Source organism: Ascaphus truei, chromosome 1 (genome assembly GCF_040206685.1).
Source record: "Ascaphus truei isolate aAscTru1 chromosome 1, aAscTru1.hap1, whole genome shotgun sequence".
Classification (NCBI taxonomy): Eukaryota; Metazoa; Chordata; class Amphibia; order Anura; family Ascaphidae; genus Ascaphus; species Ascaphus truei.
The window spans coordinates 452,220,901-452,238,984 of record NC_134483.1 but is presented as its reverse complement, the minus strand read 5'-3'; the positions used below and the strand labels follow the sequence as shown (position 1 = coordinate 452,238,984).

The 18,084-nt window shown below is 41.1% G+C and overlaps 1 protein-coding gene across 6 annotated transcripts in view; it reads left to right on the top strand.

The window, feature by feature from the left end:
- ALPK1 (alpha kinase 1) overlaps nucleotides 1–18,084 on the top strand; it is a 144,185-nt gene that overhangs the window by 110,191 nt on the left and 15,910 nt on the right. For all 6 annotated transcript variants that reach the window (XR_012804162.1, XM_075617102.1, XM_075617110.1 and 3 more), the window contains 6 exons: nucleotides 240–326; nucleotides 1,155–1,231; nucleotides 5,888–5,983; nucleotides 8,067–8,171; nucleotides 10,531–12,466; nucleotides 16,866–17,019. Coding sequence is in view for 5 of the 6 variants with exons in the window: in XM_075617102.1 (XP_075473217.1) it covers nucleotides 240–326; nucleotides 1,155–1,231; nucleotides 5,888–5,983; nucleotides 8,067–8,171; nucleotides 10,531–12,466; nucleotides 16,866–17,019 (2,455 nt within the window). In the remaining variant the exon portion in view is untranslated. The remainder of the gene's footprint in view (nucleotides 1–239; nucleotides 327–1,154; nucleotides 1,232–5,887; nucleotides 5,984–8,066; nucleotides 8,172–10,530; nucleotides 12,467–16,865; nucleotides 17,020–18,084) is intronic.

The window sequence follows — 18,084 nt, the reverse complement described above, 5'->3', positions numbered from 1 at the left end:
CATGATTATTTTAATAGGCATGGAAAATATTTGATGTAGCTAGAATTAGCTGTACTTCAGAGTAGTATTTATTGAACGCATATGAAAATAATTAATATACTATATGTTGTATCGGAGTTGCTCACACCAATGAACTGTCTTTAGATGAGGAATCTCCCATACATAATGCTGATTGCTGCCTTTATTTTTTTCGTTTGTTATAACTTGCTTTTTTTCTTGTCTACTTTACTACTTAAAAGGATCCTGGCCTTATTCTGTGGAAAGTGACAGAATTCTAGTGCAATCGGTTTGCGTACAGATCAGAGGACAAATTTTGCAGAAATTGGGTGAGTGTCTTAAATACTTCACTCCTTACTATTTTTTGTAATTATTATACAATGTATTTTATTCCACAAATAAATCCATTGCCCTCTTTCATAGCAGATATTTTTTGATTGGGTTATTACTCATACATTGATTTAAAAAAAAAAAAAAAGGGTCATTACTATCTGCCATTTTACATAAAGTCACCACCATTTTAGTATTGTTATTTTTGATCCACAGAAACGACGGACAATTAACATTTTTACTTAGCACAAACTATCTTTTATTTTCCAATGAACAGTTAATATATGACTTGCTTCTTCAGTAATCTCCCATTTCTCCTCTCAACATTTACTTGGTATACTGATTCATGCTAATTTTCACGTCTCCTCTGCTTAAGATACTTATTTCCTCAAAGACACTATCCTCTTGGTCCAGATCTTCACAGGGACTAGTTCTTGGTTTTCTAGTATGGCTCTTCCCTGTTCTCTTCCCCTCACTGTTAGAGTTCTTATAGTGCGACTATTTGTTCTATGGGATCAGGATTTTATTGAGCTTACACTGAAAGGAAAAGGGTAAATTTTGATCACCTAGTGAATGAACTAAGGAAGTATGTAACTTTATTTCATAGTATTGCTTGCTTCCTTATGCAAAGGTACAACACATAGTTTTTCGAGTTTGGATAGTTGCTGCTTTAAAATGTTTTTTAAAATAAGATCTGCAGTAATTGTCCCAACGACAAAGGGAATGGCAAATGAGGAAACTTTCTTTTACACAGCTAGACATTCACCAATGTTTCTCTCACTGTGGCTGGTGGTAATGTCGGCGTGTATTATTCCTTGAATTTACAGGCCTGTGGTATGAAGCAGCTGAGCTGATCTGGGTCTCCATCGTTGGATTTCTGGAGCTCCCCATAGCGGACAAAAAGGTTGTTTTTCATCATATTTTTCTTAATCACCAAGACAACGTTTGCTGTCAGTGGTTTTCATTTCCTGGGTGGAAGCTGTGTACAGTTTGACTTGTGTTTAGGATGAACACCAGAAGGTGGGAGACGTTTGATGCATTTCCTCCACCTCTATCATTTTTCCTAAGAACTAAAGTGATCGTTTTGACCGTAGGACACAAAAGCAAGTGATTTAATGAATGAGTTGTCTCTGGTGCAATCACATGGGTCTTTGCTCTCCAGTCTGATTGATAATGAGATGCAATGAGTCTTAAGAGGAAGTTTTAGTTAGCAGAGCAACAAGGTGTACTAATTGCTGTTTTAAGTAATTGATCAATTGATATTGTCTGTAAGGGATGCAGTAGTAGATGCACAAGGAAAGTCTATTGTTAATCTGTTCCTTTGAAATAACAGTATGTGATGACACTAAGTGGCCCTTCCCTTCCTCCAAGCTATTCTGACTTTTTTTTTGCAGAATAAATGTACTATTTACTCAATTACCACTAATACCCTTCAGCATATATACACATGGTAAGTAATTTCAAGTGCAAGTATGCTTATATGAAAGCAAATACATACAGTAGGTGTTTTTGTGTTTTGTTATCGCAAAAAAAAAGTTTTTTTGTAGCAGCGTGCACTGTAGACACTTCATATATTCTTTATTTATAGTGTTTTTTTTTATTAAATCTGCAACAGCAGATAGTGTAGGACACATCCTTTGTGCTCAACACCATCCACGTATTCCCAAATAAACAGTAGGAACTATTTTACAGTCGCTTAAACAAGGAAAATCTTTCATAATTACAGAACCATATACAGTATGCTTATAAGGACCCTGACAGAGATTGGAAACATGTTTTGTTGATAGCAAGTAGATCTAATTCTAAGTGCAACAGTTATTTTAACTGTGGTCATTCTTACAAAATGTAGGTGCTTCTGATGATTTTGAAAGGAAGTCCGCAACAAAATCACTTGTAAGAAATCTTTATAACTCAGATCTACTGTAATAAATAAATATATATATATATACATACAGTTATATTTACATATTTGCATATTTGCTTTTCAATGGAGGGTTTCTGTCACTTTTTTTACTCACCATAACTTAACTCAGTATTATGGTATACCCCATCCTTTAGCTTCTTTGCATACCCAGTCAATCAACCCCACACTGATGAGACCCATTAAGGTCGAAACAGCTGTCTGTGGGTGGTTTTCTGGGTATGCACCTTAACCCTGGCTGTGCTCAAAGCTGTGATCATGCAGCAAGCTTAAGCCTATAGGGAACCATGTTAAAAATGGTTTTTGAAGCAAAAAGTGGCACTGCGTGCTCATTTGCATGTCATTTCCCAGAATCCCTTGCTGCAGTGGAAGTGCTGTGTGCTGGGTGATAATGGTGAAGGGCGGGGTTGCAGACCTGCCTTAGACATGCAGATGAGCATACAGTTATATTTACATATTTATATATATATATATATATGTATATATATATAGTATAGAATGACCTAGGCGCACAAGAAAAGGAAAGAAGGCGGGGGGGGGGGGGGGGACATAGAGTATTATGTCTATCAAAATGTATAGTATTGCACTTACAATCAGTTTAAGATATTAGAACTTATTCAATCACATACTGTAGATCAGGTACATTAGATAGACTTGGTAGGATTCCAACAAGGTATGATCTTCCTTTGACCAGTTAGGTTACTTCTGATCCTTTTGATTGCTTGCACTGTGCTCCCACTCCTGGTCTGGCGCTGTGGAGCTCACACGTTACACGTCCCTCGTTCTTCGGACACTCACTCCTAGTGTGCAGCCGCACACTTCCGCGTCACGTGGATCTCGCAGGACTTCACCTCTGCCTTGGTTCCAGTACCTAACGCCTTCAATCACACTTCGTGTTAGTAAGACTGTGTCTGCTCTTCCACTATTGCTAGAAATGTCACCCTACGCGTTTCACTGTAGCGGCTTCTTCAGCGCTAGGAGTGAGCGGCCAAAGAACGAGGGACGTGTACCATGTGAGCTCCACAGCGCCAGAACAGGAGTGGGATTAAATACACCGTGAGTTATCTACGCCAAAACCGTACCCCATTTGCGGCTGCACATTGGGAGCAAGTATCCGGAGCACGGTTCTGTCGGGACACTCGCACTGCGAGATTAGAAGCGGGACGGACCACACTAAGGGTAACCGATTAAGGAGAACCCCGGTGAGAACACTCTGATTATATTTCGGGACTGTTGTGTACTATACAATTAAGGATTGGTTGTTGTTGTTGGTATACTACAACTAAGGACTACTACTAAGGACATAGTTCCGACGGGTGAGAGGTATCAGGCGGCAAATACCTGTATGATTATACAGAACCCCTTACCACAACCAAAGACAGAGTTTCAAGCTCTTATTGTGTAATACAGTATATACTGACATTTCAAGAGGGTCATTAATACATCAGACCTATATAGCGGTGTCTCTTACACACTGCAATTTTATCTCACACAGTAAGCTTTTTATAAGCCTATACCATTTGGCTGGTTTTTAATAAACAGTTTAAAAGTTCTACTGTTTCACGCTCATTATCCATTATATATGAAGATATTCACAGTGCAAGCAATCAAAAGGATCCAGAAGTAACCTAACTGGTTAAAGGTCAAAGCAAAATCATACCTTGTTGGAATCCTGCCCAAGTCTATCTAATGTTCCTGATCTATGTGATTGAAAAAGTTCTAATATCCTCAACTGATTGGAAGTGCAGTACTATAGCACTCACCAATATTTTGATAGACATACTACTCTATGTTTTTTCCCCCTCCCCTTCTTTCTTTTCTCTCGTGCGCCTAGGTCATTCTACAAAGTGTAAATCTACTCGGCACCTGTGGGGTCGTGGAGCTTCTTGGCAGCAAAGATTAGGGAAAGTATTGTCCATCTGGTTAGCGCCTTTTTTATTATTATATAGTGATTGATTGTGTCATATATATTATATTAAGTGTAATTTGACACTAGTGGTTATTGTATATTGTTGAGCTTTTTGTTCTATTTTATATATATATATATATATATATATATATATATATATATATATATATACTGTGTATATATATATATATATACTTAAAAATGTGTGTGTGTATGTATATATATATATATATATATATATATATATATATATATATATATATATACACACACACACACACACATTTTTTAGTATATATATATATATATATATTTAGTATATAATATACTAAAAAATAGAAGAGCACACAGCACCCAACCTCATAGTGTAGATAGTTTTCATTCTATAACATAAACAATCATCTTAAAATCAATGTACTCACATTTGCATTCTCTGTAAAGACCTCTGAAAAGGACCCACGCTCACTGCACTCTGTCTGGGCATCCCTCCATGTAGCCTGTGCTGTCCTCCCGCGCGTTTCAGCAGGGGAATAAAGTCACTTCCTAGTGGTCCGTCGGGGAACACAGCATCCGTTGCAAATTACCCTACACGTTTCGTGACTCTCTGCAGTCCCTGCGGGTCGGCCCTTGTGTTTCTCAGCTGCAGCCCCTGCAGGTCAGTGAGAGAGGCACGAAACGCGTATGGCAATTTGCCGATGTACCTCCCGGAAGTGACGTCAACAACCAGTCGAAAAGCGCATTAGAGAGGACAGCGCAGGCCAGACGGGCTTGATGTGCTCTTTACTGAGAATGTAAATGTGAGTACATTGATTTTAAGTTGATTGTTTATATGTTATAGAATTAAAACTATTTACACTATAAGGTTGGGTCCTGGTGCTCTTTTCTTTAGTACATTTCGAAGCTTACAGGAAGTTGGGGGATTCTCCCTGTAGGAGCAGCACCAGGAAACCCACCCAAACTTTTGTTTATACAACGCTAAGAGACTTGTTTAACCTCTAGTTTGATCTTCCTCATTTGCCACTGGGACTGCGAAGTTTTCCTAGGCTCAAGGTATCTATTTATATAAATTCTTGCATATTTATTTCATGTGTCACTGATATCCCATCATTATTATATTATTTATTGGAATTTTGATTGCTGTTTTGGCTGCTTGTTTGAGCGCCGAATGGAATTTGTTTAATCTATATATACATATATAAATAATATATGACGGAAATCATTTTTTATGCCTGAAATACATGAGTAATAATGAATTGACATTTTAAATTCTCTGAGAAGGATACAAAGCTTCTTGATTCATAGTTAAATTAAAGTAGGGCAGCAAAATAATACTTCTCTATTGGTATTTAGCATTTGCTGGCTTCTTGGGTACTATTTCACTAGCTGCCACAGTATGTATATAAAAGGAATATATTCATCTTATCTCATATCGAAACAAATACTACATTGTATTAAACAATATATTATTTGTAATAATACACATTTAATCATTGTTATGTTACCTTTGTGAATACAATGATATAGGTTTCACAAAAATAAATCTTAACGCTACAAAAATAAGAAAATAGTGTCACAACCAGTACAAGGATCCTGCACCTGAAAACACACCACGGTGCCTCTTTGTGTGTTAGTAAAATGTCACTGAGTGTGCCAGGCTTCTGCCTGGTTGGATTTCCCATGTTCCGTCATTAAGTGGTGTTGATTCATTGTTGTGCTTTTTTGTTCTTCAGGGAATTGCGACATCTTTGGGTATTTTGGCAGACATTTTAATCTCAATGAGCGAGGAAGACTACCAAACGTTCAAAAACAATAGTCATGTATGCCTGGTAGGTACAAATACTGGCACATTTAATGTCTTTATGATAGCAGTTTGCTTCAGCATTTTCATTATTTATGGTTTCATTATACAAGCACGATCCAGTTGTTGCTATCATTTAAGACTATACATAAGTATAGTCCGTTTACCTGCAAGTTACTGAAAACCAAGAACAACTTTGTACAACATCTAACTTTTTCCTGGAGTTGATGGCTGGATCACAAAGTAGTAGGCTCAGGGTATAATGTGTTTGTTTATTCATGCACTGATGCACTACGGAAGGTGTTAGGGACTCGTGATATTATATTTTCTGTTGACGCTGCAATTATAATTGATAATTTCCACCTAAAATATGTTTCCGTTAATGTGATGTCTTGTCTTAGTTTGTTTATTTTATTAATGCTCACAATTAACAAACAGTGAATACAGTTTTCTTGTAAATGTGGCTCTAAATTTGACTTCTGAAAGAGCAAGGAGTCCCCTTAATGGAACCCTAAGCCAGGGATGCGCAAACTTATTGCGATAAGCCCCCCTGCCTGCTTTTCTGCTCGATCGCGCTTCCCCTTACCTTCAACGAAGCGTCAAATGATGGTGCGGGATCATGTGACATCACGTCACGTGACCCGCGGCGTCATTTGACGTCACATCTCCATGGTAACGGGCGTCATTTGACGCCGCGTTGCCATGGAGACGCGTGGACAAGAAGCTGGTGAGTACATTTACAGAGGCCTCGCGCTCTTAGCGCGGGGGCTCTGTAACCTGCGCCCCCCCCAATAAAGGCTTGTACCCCCCCACAGGGGTGCGCCCCCCAGTTTGCGCACCAGTGCCCTAAGCAATTGCTCAGTTTGTTGATGCCTTAGTGCTGCCTATCACTTGAATGCTTTCATACATACATACGTACATACGTAGCCAGGACCCCCTCCCCCCCTTACCTCCGATGCGGGGAAGGGGGAGGCTACTACTTTGCTGGTAGCTCTGCGGGAGGGTTGCGGCTATCGGCGGGGCTCCGGGGATGCTTAGAGGCGGATCGCCAGTGCAAGGCGCTGCCATATTGGATCCAGTGCATGCACAGAAGACACCTCGCACATGCGCAGTGTTCCGAGGTCACAGCGGTCATCTTAACGCGGTGCGCATGCGCAGTCACAGCAGAGTAGCGGCAGCCATCTTAGACATTGCTCCGCTGGGGAACTACACATCCCAGGATCCCCTGGGGTGGCCCGATCACACAGCACAGCCAATAGGGCTAAAGGATTCACGGTGAGGAAGAGTAGAGATTTGGCGCGAAGGAGCTCGCACTGGCAGTTGGATCCAGGACACAGAAGGGGAAGGTAGGGTCTGGGTGTTAGGGGTTCCCAGACTAGGCCCAAATTACCCATCAGATCCTAGTTAGGCCCCAACCACGCACAGTTTGTGTCTGCTACAGGGAAAGGCCCCCAGATAGGTTAATTTACCCAGTAGCTTTAGCAGTGATAGGCATCAGCGATAAGAGGGCCAGACCTCCCACGATAAGACACTCTTAAAGGTGAGACCCTCCAGCAGGAGTTCACCCTACGCAGAGGCAGACGCCTTCGCGGACCAACGACGTCGCTGGATGAGAGGGATCCCTTGTGTTATACAGTGTACCTAGGTACTGGAGTGCCCGGGGAGGTAAAAGTACACCAACAGTCCACCGGGGTAGCGCTACTCCCTACACTTTTGGGTGGGCCCTGACATCAGGGATATTGGTACCAAGCACCCAATGTACTTTGGGGACACTTACCCGGTGTATTGTATTGTGTGTCATATATACTGTGTGGTACAGGTTGCTGTGTTCTATGTTCAGTAAAACCCGCTATTATATACCTGTGTGTGTAATTACTATTGGTATCGGTTCCTGTGAGGGGCTCATCCCGCTATACTGGGATCCCTCGCAGGTGAACAAGAAATCACACAGGCTCCCAGTGGCGGAGGCTCAGGCCTCCTGGTAGCCAAATAGGTAACGGCAGTACCGGTAGTTCCTTTAGTGACGAGGAAAAGGGGCTACACATACCCGTATATACCAGCCTCCATCACCATAGATACATCTGACTTCTTTCTTCTACATTATTTGACAGAGTTTACTGGAAGAATTTGATCACCAATTGCTCTCAGCAGCAGAAGCATGCAAACTGGCTGCAACCTTCAGCTTGTACACACCCCTCTTTGTGCTCACCAACATGGTAAATAGATGTGTATTACTTAAATAAGGGTTGCATGGTGTATCATTAATATTAAAAGCAAACACTGCAGGTAAACTTATCCCAAAGAGATAGAGCCCAACAGGAGAAAATGAATGTAGCTCATGCACGGTTATATTGTGCTGTTACTGTATATGTACAGATTGGTTGCTTGTTTTCGTCTATGCCTCTTCTTGTTTGTGTTGATCAGAAGAAGCTGAAGTTCAGGCGCTGGAATGTTAATTGAACTCAGTAAGCAAGTTAATACTGCAGCTCAGCATAACTAATGTAATTGTATGGCAGGCTTGCAGAATCAATGGGAAACAATTGAATACAATATATTTGTATTATAGTTCTATGTGTGTGTTTGTATAGAGTATTTCTACATAATTATCTATCCCTAATCATGACATTGACTTTTATACCAGCTTTAATTACCTTTTAGATCTGTCTATTATATATTTGCAACAATAAGCATTTCTATTACACAGCACAGCAAATATGGTGAACAAACGTGCGCATCCCCTTGTCTTCTATAGGTCCCCAAATCGGCTCCATTCACCCCATTGACATTTTCATATAGTGGTTAAGCTGCAGAAAGGGTTGTACGTTAGGGTGACATGCACATTTGCACACCCGATGTGTCACTTTTAGCTTTCTATCCACTTTTACTTCTAGACCATATCCGCCATGTACATTTCATTGCTCCCAGTTTTAATGTTTCCAAGAAGGTCTCTCCTCCCCTCTCGGTCCACATAGCAGCCGGGAGAGAGAGAGGTCTTGTATAGGTAGACTCAAGTCCCACCCAGCAACTGGTGGCTGGATCATTGTTCCAAATTATTGCTTGTTTGAGTTGGGCCGCCAAATAGTATTTAATGATATCCGGGACTGCCAAGCCTCCGCAATCTTTTGGGGCTAGCATAATAGATCTAGCTACCCTGGGTCTTTTATTTTGCCAGATAAATTGGAAAATTCTGTTTTGTATGTTTTTAAGCTCCGGCATTGGAATATCTATAGGAAGAGTCTGGAAATAATACAGGAGCCTTGGTAGGATATTCATTTTGATTGTGGCTATTCTTCCTAACCAAGATATCTGGTATTCGTTCCAGCTCTGGAGGTCCTTTTTTAGCCTCTCAAATAATGAATATTATTATTAATAATAATAATTAATAAATATAATTAATAATATTATTATTATTCAAATAATGAATATCAAATAAAGCCTGATACATATAGATCAAGTCGGGTTTATTTCCGGCAGACAGGCCTCAGACAATACTAGAAAAATTATAGATATAATCGACCATGTACATCTCTCATCCACAAAGGCCATCCTGTTGAGCTTGGATGCGGAAAAAGCATTCGACAGGATTTGGTGGGACTTCCTAGACCAAACCCTACTTAAATATGGATTTCAGGGCCCATATCTAGAAGGTGTAAGAGCCCTATACAGATCTCCCACGGCTATAGTGAAACTCCCAGGAGGAGACTCAAACCCTATAAACATAAAGAATGGTACTCGACAGGGATGTCACTTGTCTCCGCTTCTGTTTGCTCTCTCTATTGAACCCTTGGCAGCAACAATTAGAGACGAAAAAAACATAAATGGAATTGTAATAGGAGAGACAAACTACAAAATATCCCTATTTGCCGACGACATTATCCTAACTCTCGCCAACCCCTTGATTTCACTCCCGAACTTACATTCACAACTAGATAAATTTAGCAAAATATCGGGATATAAAATCAACATGGATAAGTCGGAAGCATTGAACCTAACCCTATCGGATTCTGAAGTCAAATTATTACAAGCAAATTTTAAATATAAGTGGAATTCCACAAAGATCAAATACTTAGGAATCCAAATAACAAGGGAGTATAATACGCTATACAAACATATCTATCCACTTTTACACATGCAATGTAGTTGGTTGCAATGGAGGGTTTTTGTACTTTATTTTTACCCAGATAACCTAATTGTGTCTGGTTTGGAACCACTACCAGCTTCACATTGCAGAATAAGTTATCAGGCTCAGAATGATGAGTCCAGCTGATTGTAAATGCCCTTGTCACAGGCTTGCCTGTGCATGCTATGTATAATGTAGGAGGCAGCAACTTGAGGGAATCCGTATATTAAAAAAAAATAGATGTATCATTTTTAATTATTTTAACCTTTGAATGAGAGTCCTAAGATACAAAATGCATTGATAATTTATTGGGATATATGAAAGCTGTATATTAGTTGGTCCCTAACCACATGCAAAGTTGACATAAAATTAATTCAGTTATATTTTTTATTCGAAGAACATTTTACTAATACTTACTGCATTGTAATATGTTGATGGATTGTTTTTCTTTATAGAACATCCGTGGCACATGTCTGTTATCATACAGCTTTTCAAAAGAATGTCCCTTGGAGAAAAGATCTCACTATCTCTCCGAAGCAAAGGAATCATTTGAGATTGGACTCCTTACCAAGAAAAACGGTGACTACATCGCAAGCAAACAGGAGCTTCACAGCTTTGTCAAGTCGGCTTTTTGTCTTGCAACTGTGCACAAGTGGCTGCACCGTGAGAATGCTCATCTTTCCGATGTGAGCCAGCTATGTAGAGAAGCCATGGAAAAACTGGCAGTGTATAGTAAGTTAGCAGACAAACAAGACAAAGGAAACCTTGCCACGGATATCATGTCTCTGGTAGGATCAGTTAAAGAATATTTAATGGTACAATCATTCCCTAACTTAGATGAAAGCTCTTATGTACCTGACAGTTACAGAGATTGCGTAGAAAAACCTATTGTTAATGGAGTTGTGAATTTTAAAAAACTGCTGGCCATGTATTCTCAACATCACACTGCAGTGTGTGACGCGTTTGAAAGTACCTGCAGAAACCACAAGACCATGGAACTAGAAGTCAAATGTGGAGCTTGTGTTACTGCTTTGAAGACTCTTGACACTGTTAGTATAACCGAAGACCATCCCCATGAAGAAGATAGAGACACTGACCCTTTATCAAAGAAAACCCGCAGAAGGAGGAAAACATTTGTTCGTTCTGAGGCAGTGAATCATTCTCTTGATGAAGATAATACCACAAATAGAAATAGGTCACTTAGCAGCAGTCATAGCTCCAGCTCTTGGTACAATGTGTCCAAGTCCTCTCTCAGTTGGGAACAAGTTGACTTCAACAATGAAAATGAGCTATCTAACGAGGGTAAGGTAGAGAATAGTAAAACGGATAACCCTTGCTCTACAGCCACGCCTGGCAATGCACTAGGAGAAAACACGGATACAGGGAATATACCTTTTCAGAATCTCTCTGTCCAGGAAATGCAGGAGAGTTCTGATAATCACTCTCAACTTCCCTTGTTCAGTAACAGCATGGTTAAAGAACCAAGCCCCACTTTTGAGAACGATTCAAAATCCAACATCAGAGGAGATGCTGAAAAAATATATTCAGATGCATCTATGACGCATGGCAATGTAATCACTAAGTTGTCAGGTAGTGCCAGTGCATACGTTCAATCCTCCGACTCCGAATCCTTTGAGATGGTTGACCACTTTGCTGAAACAGAATCTGCCACTGACGGCTTCAACAAAACACTTGGGGTTACTGGAAAAGAGCAGTGGTCTGAAGGTGACATTGCAGGAAAAATGTCATTTTATGGAATTGACCCAGAAGGTGAAACCAGAGATACTGCGGACGATGTAACTACTGGTGTACATGAATATGTGTCTAACATATCCTCCAGCCCACCTAAAATCCAGAATATAGTCAGCAATAAGCCCTCTGACTCATCTTCTGAAAACAGATCATTTGATGTCGACACAGCAGCAGATACAGACAATGGGGGGGACTATCATGTCCTTAAACAATGGTCTGTTGACAGCTCATCTAGTAAAAATACATTGCAGCAACACACCAGCAAAAATAGTGTAAACTCACCAATTTCTCCTGCAGGGGAAAATGTATTACCAGTGAACAATGACTATGCGTGTGAAAGCACAGAGGAAGTAGAAGTGGATAAACTCACTCTGATGTTGAGTAGCAGCCATAGATCCAGCTCTTGGAGCAAATCATCACAATTTTCCAGTAGTCTTTCTGAAACTCCCTCTTTTCTAAATTCCAGTGGGAGCTCTTTTGTTTTTGTACCTGGAAAGATAACAGAACAGATTTCTCAAGCTCGTTCATTAGATGCCACGGACTATGAGAAACTTTTGTCAGGTGTAGAACATGATTGGCTCATGACGAGGCTGCAGGATACTGGAGTATTTCAGTTCACTCACCTTCATCAGGCATACAGTGAGTAGAGTTCTAAATTACTGTAGGAGTTACTGCTTTTGCACATGCATAGAAATAGCTGGGCATACATATTTGTATATATGTATATTAGTGTATGCCATGTGTATATATGTGTTTTTCCACTGATAGGGTTACATTTCAATTATTATCATTATGTTAGTTGCCATTTAATGCCTTATGTCCTACAAGCTAATACTGTAGCTGTTGGGAGGTGGTTTGTAAGGGGCTAGGCTTCATGGAAGGGTCGAAGGAAGCATTTAATCCATTATTGGTCTCTTTGGCATGTATGGGGTGAAACATTAGGCTAGTTGTGGGATGTTAGGACCAATAACTCCTTACTAGCAATGGCAATTATGAAGGCTTTCTTGACCATTAAGGCCACTAAGGAGTTAATAGAAATAGATATTTGCCCCTTCTATAGTCATTTTACCATGTACAAAAATTGCAGTGAAGCATATTCCCGACATCTTCGATAGGGAAACCGGCCGTACTTGGAAACTAAACACAAGGGTGAAAAATGTGATCACATCACTACCATTATCATAGTTTGTGTAAAAAATCATCAACCGCTCTCGTTGTTTTTTAAATTAGGCTAATTGAAAAAAAAAATGTAAAATAATAATGGAGCACAGAGATATTTTTAGGTGAAGCTAAATGTGATTGGATATTGAGTGATTTACCCTTAGAGCTGCTAGTGTGACTGGAACTAACACTTCTTGCATTACCTCATACTGCAACCCATTGACCACAAACTATCTCTTTTACCCCCCAAAATGAAACATAATGTCATATCTTGTAAATGTTTATGTTTACAGTCCTCACAGTAAGCTGCAAAACTGGTGCAAAGAATAGCAGCCGATTTATTGATTTCCCGTGCCAAACTGTGGTGTTCTTTTCTTCGCTAAATCTTGTGGTGTTCTCTGCACCTTTTTACCCATGTTTTGCATCAGGGCGATTTTTATGATAAATGCCCCCTATAGAAGGGTCCTCCAGATGCTTGTCATCCCATATAGCTGAAAAACGGGGGTGGGAGCGGGCGGAGGGAATCCAAATGCCATGTCATTTATCTGCTCTGAGGAACAGTTGTCTATTTGCTGTATTATTTGTTTAAAGGCAGCAGCTGCTGGCAGCTTTCTCTCAGGAAGTATTGAAAAGACACATTTCACACTGCTCGGGTCCCCTGGGTAGAAAAACATTACTGCCTCTTTGTGAGAGTTCAGTCACTTCCAATATTTAAGAGATCCTTTATTTTACATGTATTCTGTGATGATACTAGGAACATGGCAACGTTACCACTGCTTTGCTTTTTCAAACCCCCGACTACCAGTGCTTTTATTTTCACTCCCTGACTACTACAACTTTTTTGATTTAATAAATAAATAAATAAATAAAACTTTTGTAATGTATTTGATAAAGGTAAGGTTCTCCTTACTATTTTACAGGGGGTATCAATTGGTTAAATTTTTCTAAAATATAGTCCAAAGCTTTCTAATAAATAGCTTTTTTTTTTTTTTTTTTAAATTAAGCGCAGTACCACCAATATTTTAAACCACCTTGAGCCCTTTGTTAGAGGGAACCTACAGCACATTGCTCCATCTTTGAAAGGATTCATATGCAAACCCCAGTTACACATTGTGATGTTAGGGGATAACCAGGCTCTCAAAGGTTACGCCTGTTTTGGTTACCCCTGATCCATGTATAAGGGTCCAAAAGAGTTAGCTCTTGGGCCCAGTGACATTGTATCTTTCCAATGCATTACATGTAATAAAAGTATTTTATGTGTTTTCCCTTTCCGGGCACGCCAGCGAGCAGGGATTGTTAGGGTATGAGTTTCAAGGGGAGTTTTGCGGAGGATCCGTTGACAGAATGTGCCTAGGTAGTTGGGGTCTGGAGTGGTCTGTTCCCCTATAAATGTACCCGGGAATCATGCCTGATTCTCAGATACATGTAGGCACTTTTTCCCGGCAATATAAAAAACTTTCGGGTGCTTCTACTACACAGGTCAAGCAAAATATCCATGTAATGTAAGGAAAAGAGCAGCACACAGTGTTCAGTGTAAATGCAGCTATTAGCGTGTTGTTCAATCCTGACATATGTCACAAAAAAGTACACAGAGGTCAGTACCTTCTGATGTTTGACATTTCAGTCCCTCTGGAACCATACTCATGCAGCCTGAGAAAGGTCCAGGAGGGACTCGCCTATCAAATGGTACTCACCCATCAAAAGGTACTCACCCCCAGGGTTGCCAGGTGTCCGGTATTGAACTGTCCTGTATTTGGACACGCTGTCTAGTAAAACATCAGAGGTAATACTGGACTTGTGTGTGTCCGGTATTACCTCTCTGGACATAGTGACCTGACCGGCTTGGCGGGCCGCAGGATTTCCCTGAGCAGGGCTGCTGCTAGGGGGCTGGACGGCTCCCCCCATCCTGATTGGTTGCTGTTGGGTAATGCAGCCAATCCGGAGGAGGTGTTAGGAGCCTGGGGGCGGGGCCAAGGAGAGGAGCAAACAGCATGGCACGGAGAGAAGTGTGGGTGTGTTAGCGTGCATGCGTGTGTCTCGAGTGAGTGGCAACTTTCACCATTGTGTCCAGTATTTTTGGAGAAGCCACCTGGTCACCATACAGTCACCCCTGTGTACTGTTGTGACATATGTCCCAATTCTGACAATACACTAATATGCTGCATTGAAACGCAACATGGTGTGAAGCTGTTTTCCTTACGCCAACAAAAAAAATTGCATGTTCAAGGCAGTCTGCAAACAGGACGTACCTGCTGGTGCTTGTGGGACAGGACCGCGTCATGTTTGCGGCTTTAAGCTGCTTCTAAAGGATCCGAGTATACATATATTCAATGTAATCACATATTTTTACTGTCAGTACTGACCTCCCAGAACAGCTGCATAATTTGCAGATTCTTGATTACATTTGTGAGATTAGTGTTACATACATTTTGGCAGACAGTAGTTTGTCAGATAGGTCCACGGACCGAAATTTGTCATAGTTTTTTTTTTTTTTCCTCCGGGTCTTAAATAGCATCTCAATGGACAATCAGTGATATGTATCAGTGAGACTGTATAGAACTATATAGGGCCACTGTTGCATGGACTATCTCAGCGGTGCGCAAACTGGGGGGGCGCGACCCCCAGGGGGAGCGCGAGACTGCCGACGGGGGGCGCGGGGTTTACAGAGGCCCCGCGCTCTTCACGAAGGCATTTAAATTAAGTGCCGGGGGAGCTGCAGGGCCTCTGTAAACCTAACTTACCGTGGCTCCGGCGGCTTCCTCCCTGCGTCGCCATGGCAACGCGGCGTCTATGATGCTGCGAGGTCATGTGACGTCATTACGCCGGAGCGTGGGTAAGTTGGGGTTGGGGGGGGGGCGCGGGACTATCCCATTGAGATCAACCCCAAATTTGATTTCAATGGGAGTTTTTGTGTGATAGTGCACCAATTGGCACTATCACAGTTTAATGTATAAACCCCGTATGGGAATGCTGATGCTGAGAATCGATGAGAAAAGCAATGAGCCTGGATTGTGTAGATAACAAATTAATTAAAACACTTTTGGCTAAATAAATCACTTTATTATTAAGGTTTGAGTGCCTGGATACAGGGGGGGGGGGGGGGGTGGGGGGGTATCCATTTATTTATTTTCCTGTTAATTACACTGAATTTCTAGACTTGAACTGGAGAAATATATTCAGAGGGCACTGTTGAATGATCTTCTACTGGAAGTAACGTCTGTGGCTTAAGCTTTTGCTTAGGATCACAAAGAGTTTGCTAGTTTGTGGTAGATGTACCAAGGACATTCATTGATGTATCTCCTCTTCCGCCATCTCCCATAATGTGGGATGGGTTCGACCAGGGGAGCTCAACTCCAGTCCTCAAGCCACCCTCCCCCCCCCCCCCCCCCCACACACCCAACAGGTCAAGTTTTCAGGATGTCCCAGCTTCAGCACAGGTAGCTCAATCAGAGGCTCAGTCTTTGACTGAGCTACCTGTGCTGAAGCATGGACTAATTGAGACACCTGTATTGAAGCAGGGATATACTGAAAACCTGACCTGTTGGGGTGGCTTGAGGACTGGAGTTGAGCACGATACAAACAGGCAATGTAAATTGCAAGAGCTCTTTAAACACTTGCAAGTATTTTGACAATTACATTGAGAACAAGTATTATTTTTTTTCTCACCTAAAACGGAATCAATTAATGTAGCATAACATGTATTTATTTTTCAACTATAATTACAACACTTTTGGATAGGAAAGAAAAATTAAATCCCTGAAAATGACGATTCTGAAATAATCGCTATCACCTGCTATTGTTAATACTAATAGGCCTGACGAGCATGCGCAGAGGTTATTACTCTATCTAAAGTCTCAGGTCTTCTAACTTTATTCAGATGCGTTGCTCCTGAAGTTCTCAAAGAAATCTGAGTTGTGGACAGCCCAGGAAACATCTGTGCACTTCGGGGATTATGTGAGAGTCAACAAACCAGGCAAACAAAGGAAAGCTTTTTGGATTCACTTTCTACACCAGGATGAGACATTGGGAAGGTATTATATTTACTTTATGCCTCCTAACCTTTAGGCTTGCTCTACGTTCTGCCACCTCCACAATACCTACTTCCACACGCACATACAGAAACCTACATCCTTCGTTTAGACCCACTTCAATTTTCTGCATATTTACAACCTCTCCACCTTCCCTCCCATCTCTACAATTTCCTGCCCTGACCTAACAACCTCTCTATATGATAGCCTTATACAAAATGGCTACTACCACCACACATCCCCGCCGACAAGCTAATCCACAAGAAAGGCCCATGTTAACTCACCTTCTTAACCTTTTTCTCACCTCTAACTACACTCCACTGGGAGAACAGCAACAAAAGTGGCCAATGACCTACTCACAATTAAGTCTAATTCTCCTGGATCTCTCTTCTGCCTTCTACACGGTCGATCACCGCCTTCTCCTGCGCACACTCCACTCCATTGGCCTCCATGACACAGCCTTCTCTTGGTTCACATCCTACCTATCCCACCGCTCCTTCAGCATTTCCTTCTCTGGTGTCTCCTCTTCTTCACTCTCTCCTTCTGTAGGGGTCCCACAAGGCTCTGTCCTTGGCCCCTTGGCTCTTCTCACTCTACACCTCTTCTCTTGGTGAATTAATATAATATTTTGGCTTTCAGTATCTCTATGCCAATGATACCCAAATGTACCTCTACTCCTCTGACCGCTCAGATTCTCTCCTGTCCTGTGTTACCAACTGTCTCGCTGTAATCTCCTCCTGGATGTCCCACCGTTACTTGAAGCACAACATGTCCAAAACAGAATGAATAGTATTTCCTCCTTCCACTGCCACCCCTACAACTTTGAAGTACATTCTTTAAAATTGCAAATATCTTTATTTCTGTTAAAGGAGTGATACCCCATTGGAAAAGAAAACAGAAAAGAGTTATAGGATTGAATCAGGGGGTCTCCGTAGCTGATGGGATTATACAATACAATAGCCGATCCAAGTACTGTACCTAGAGCCTAAATGCAATACTTAGGATCAACTAGCGCTCAAGCCCTTGATATCAGTGATAATTATTGACTTCAATAAAAATACTTGGATT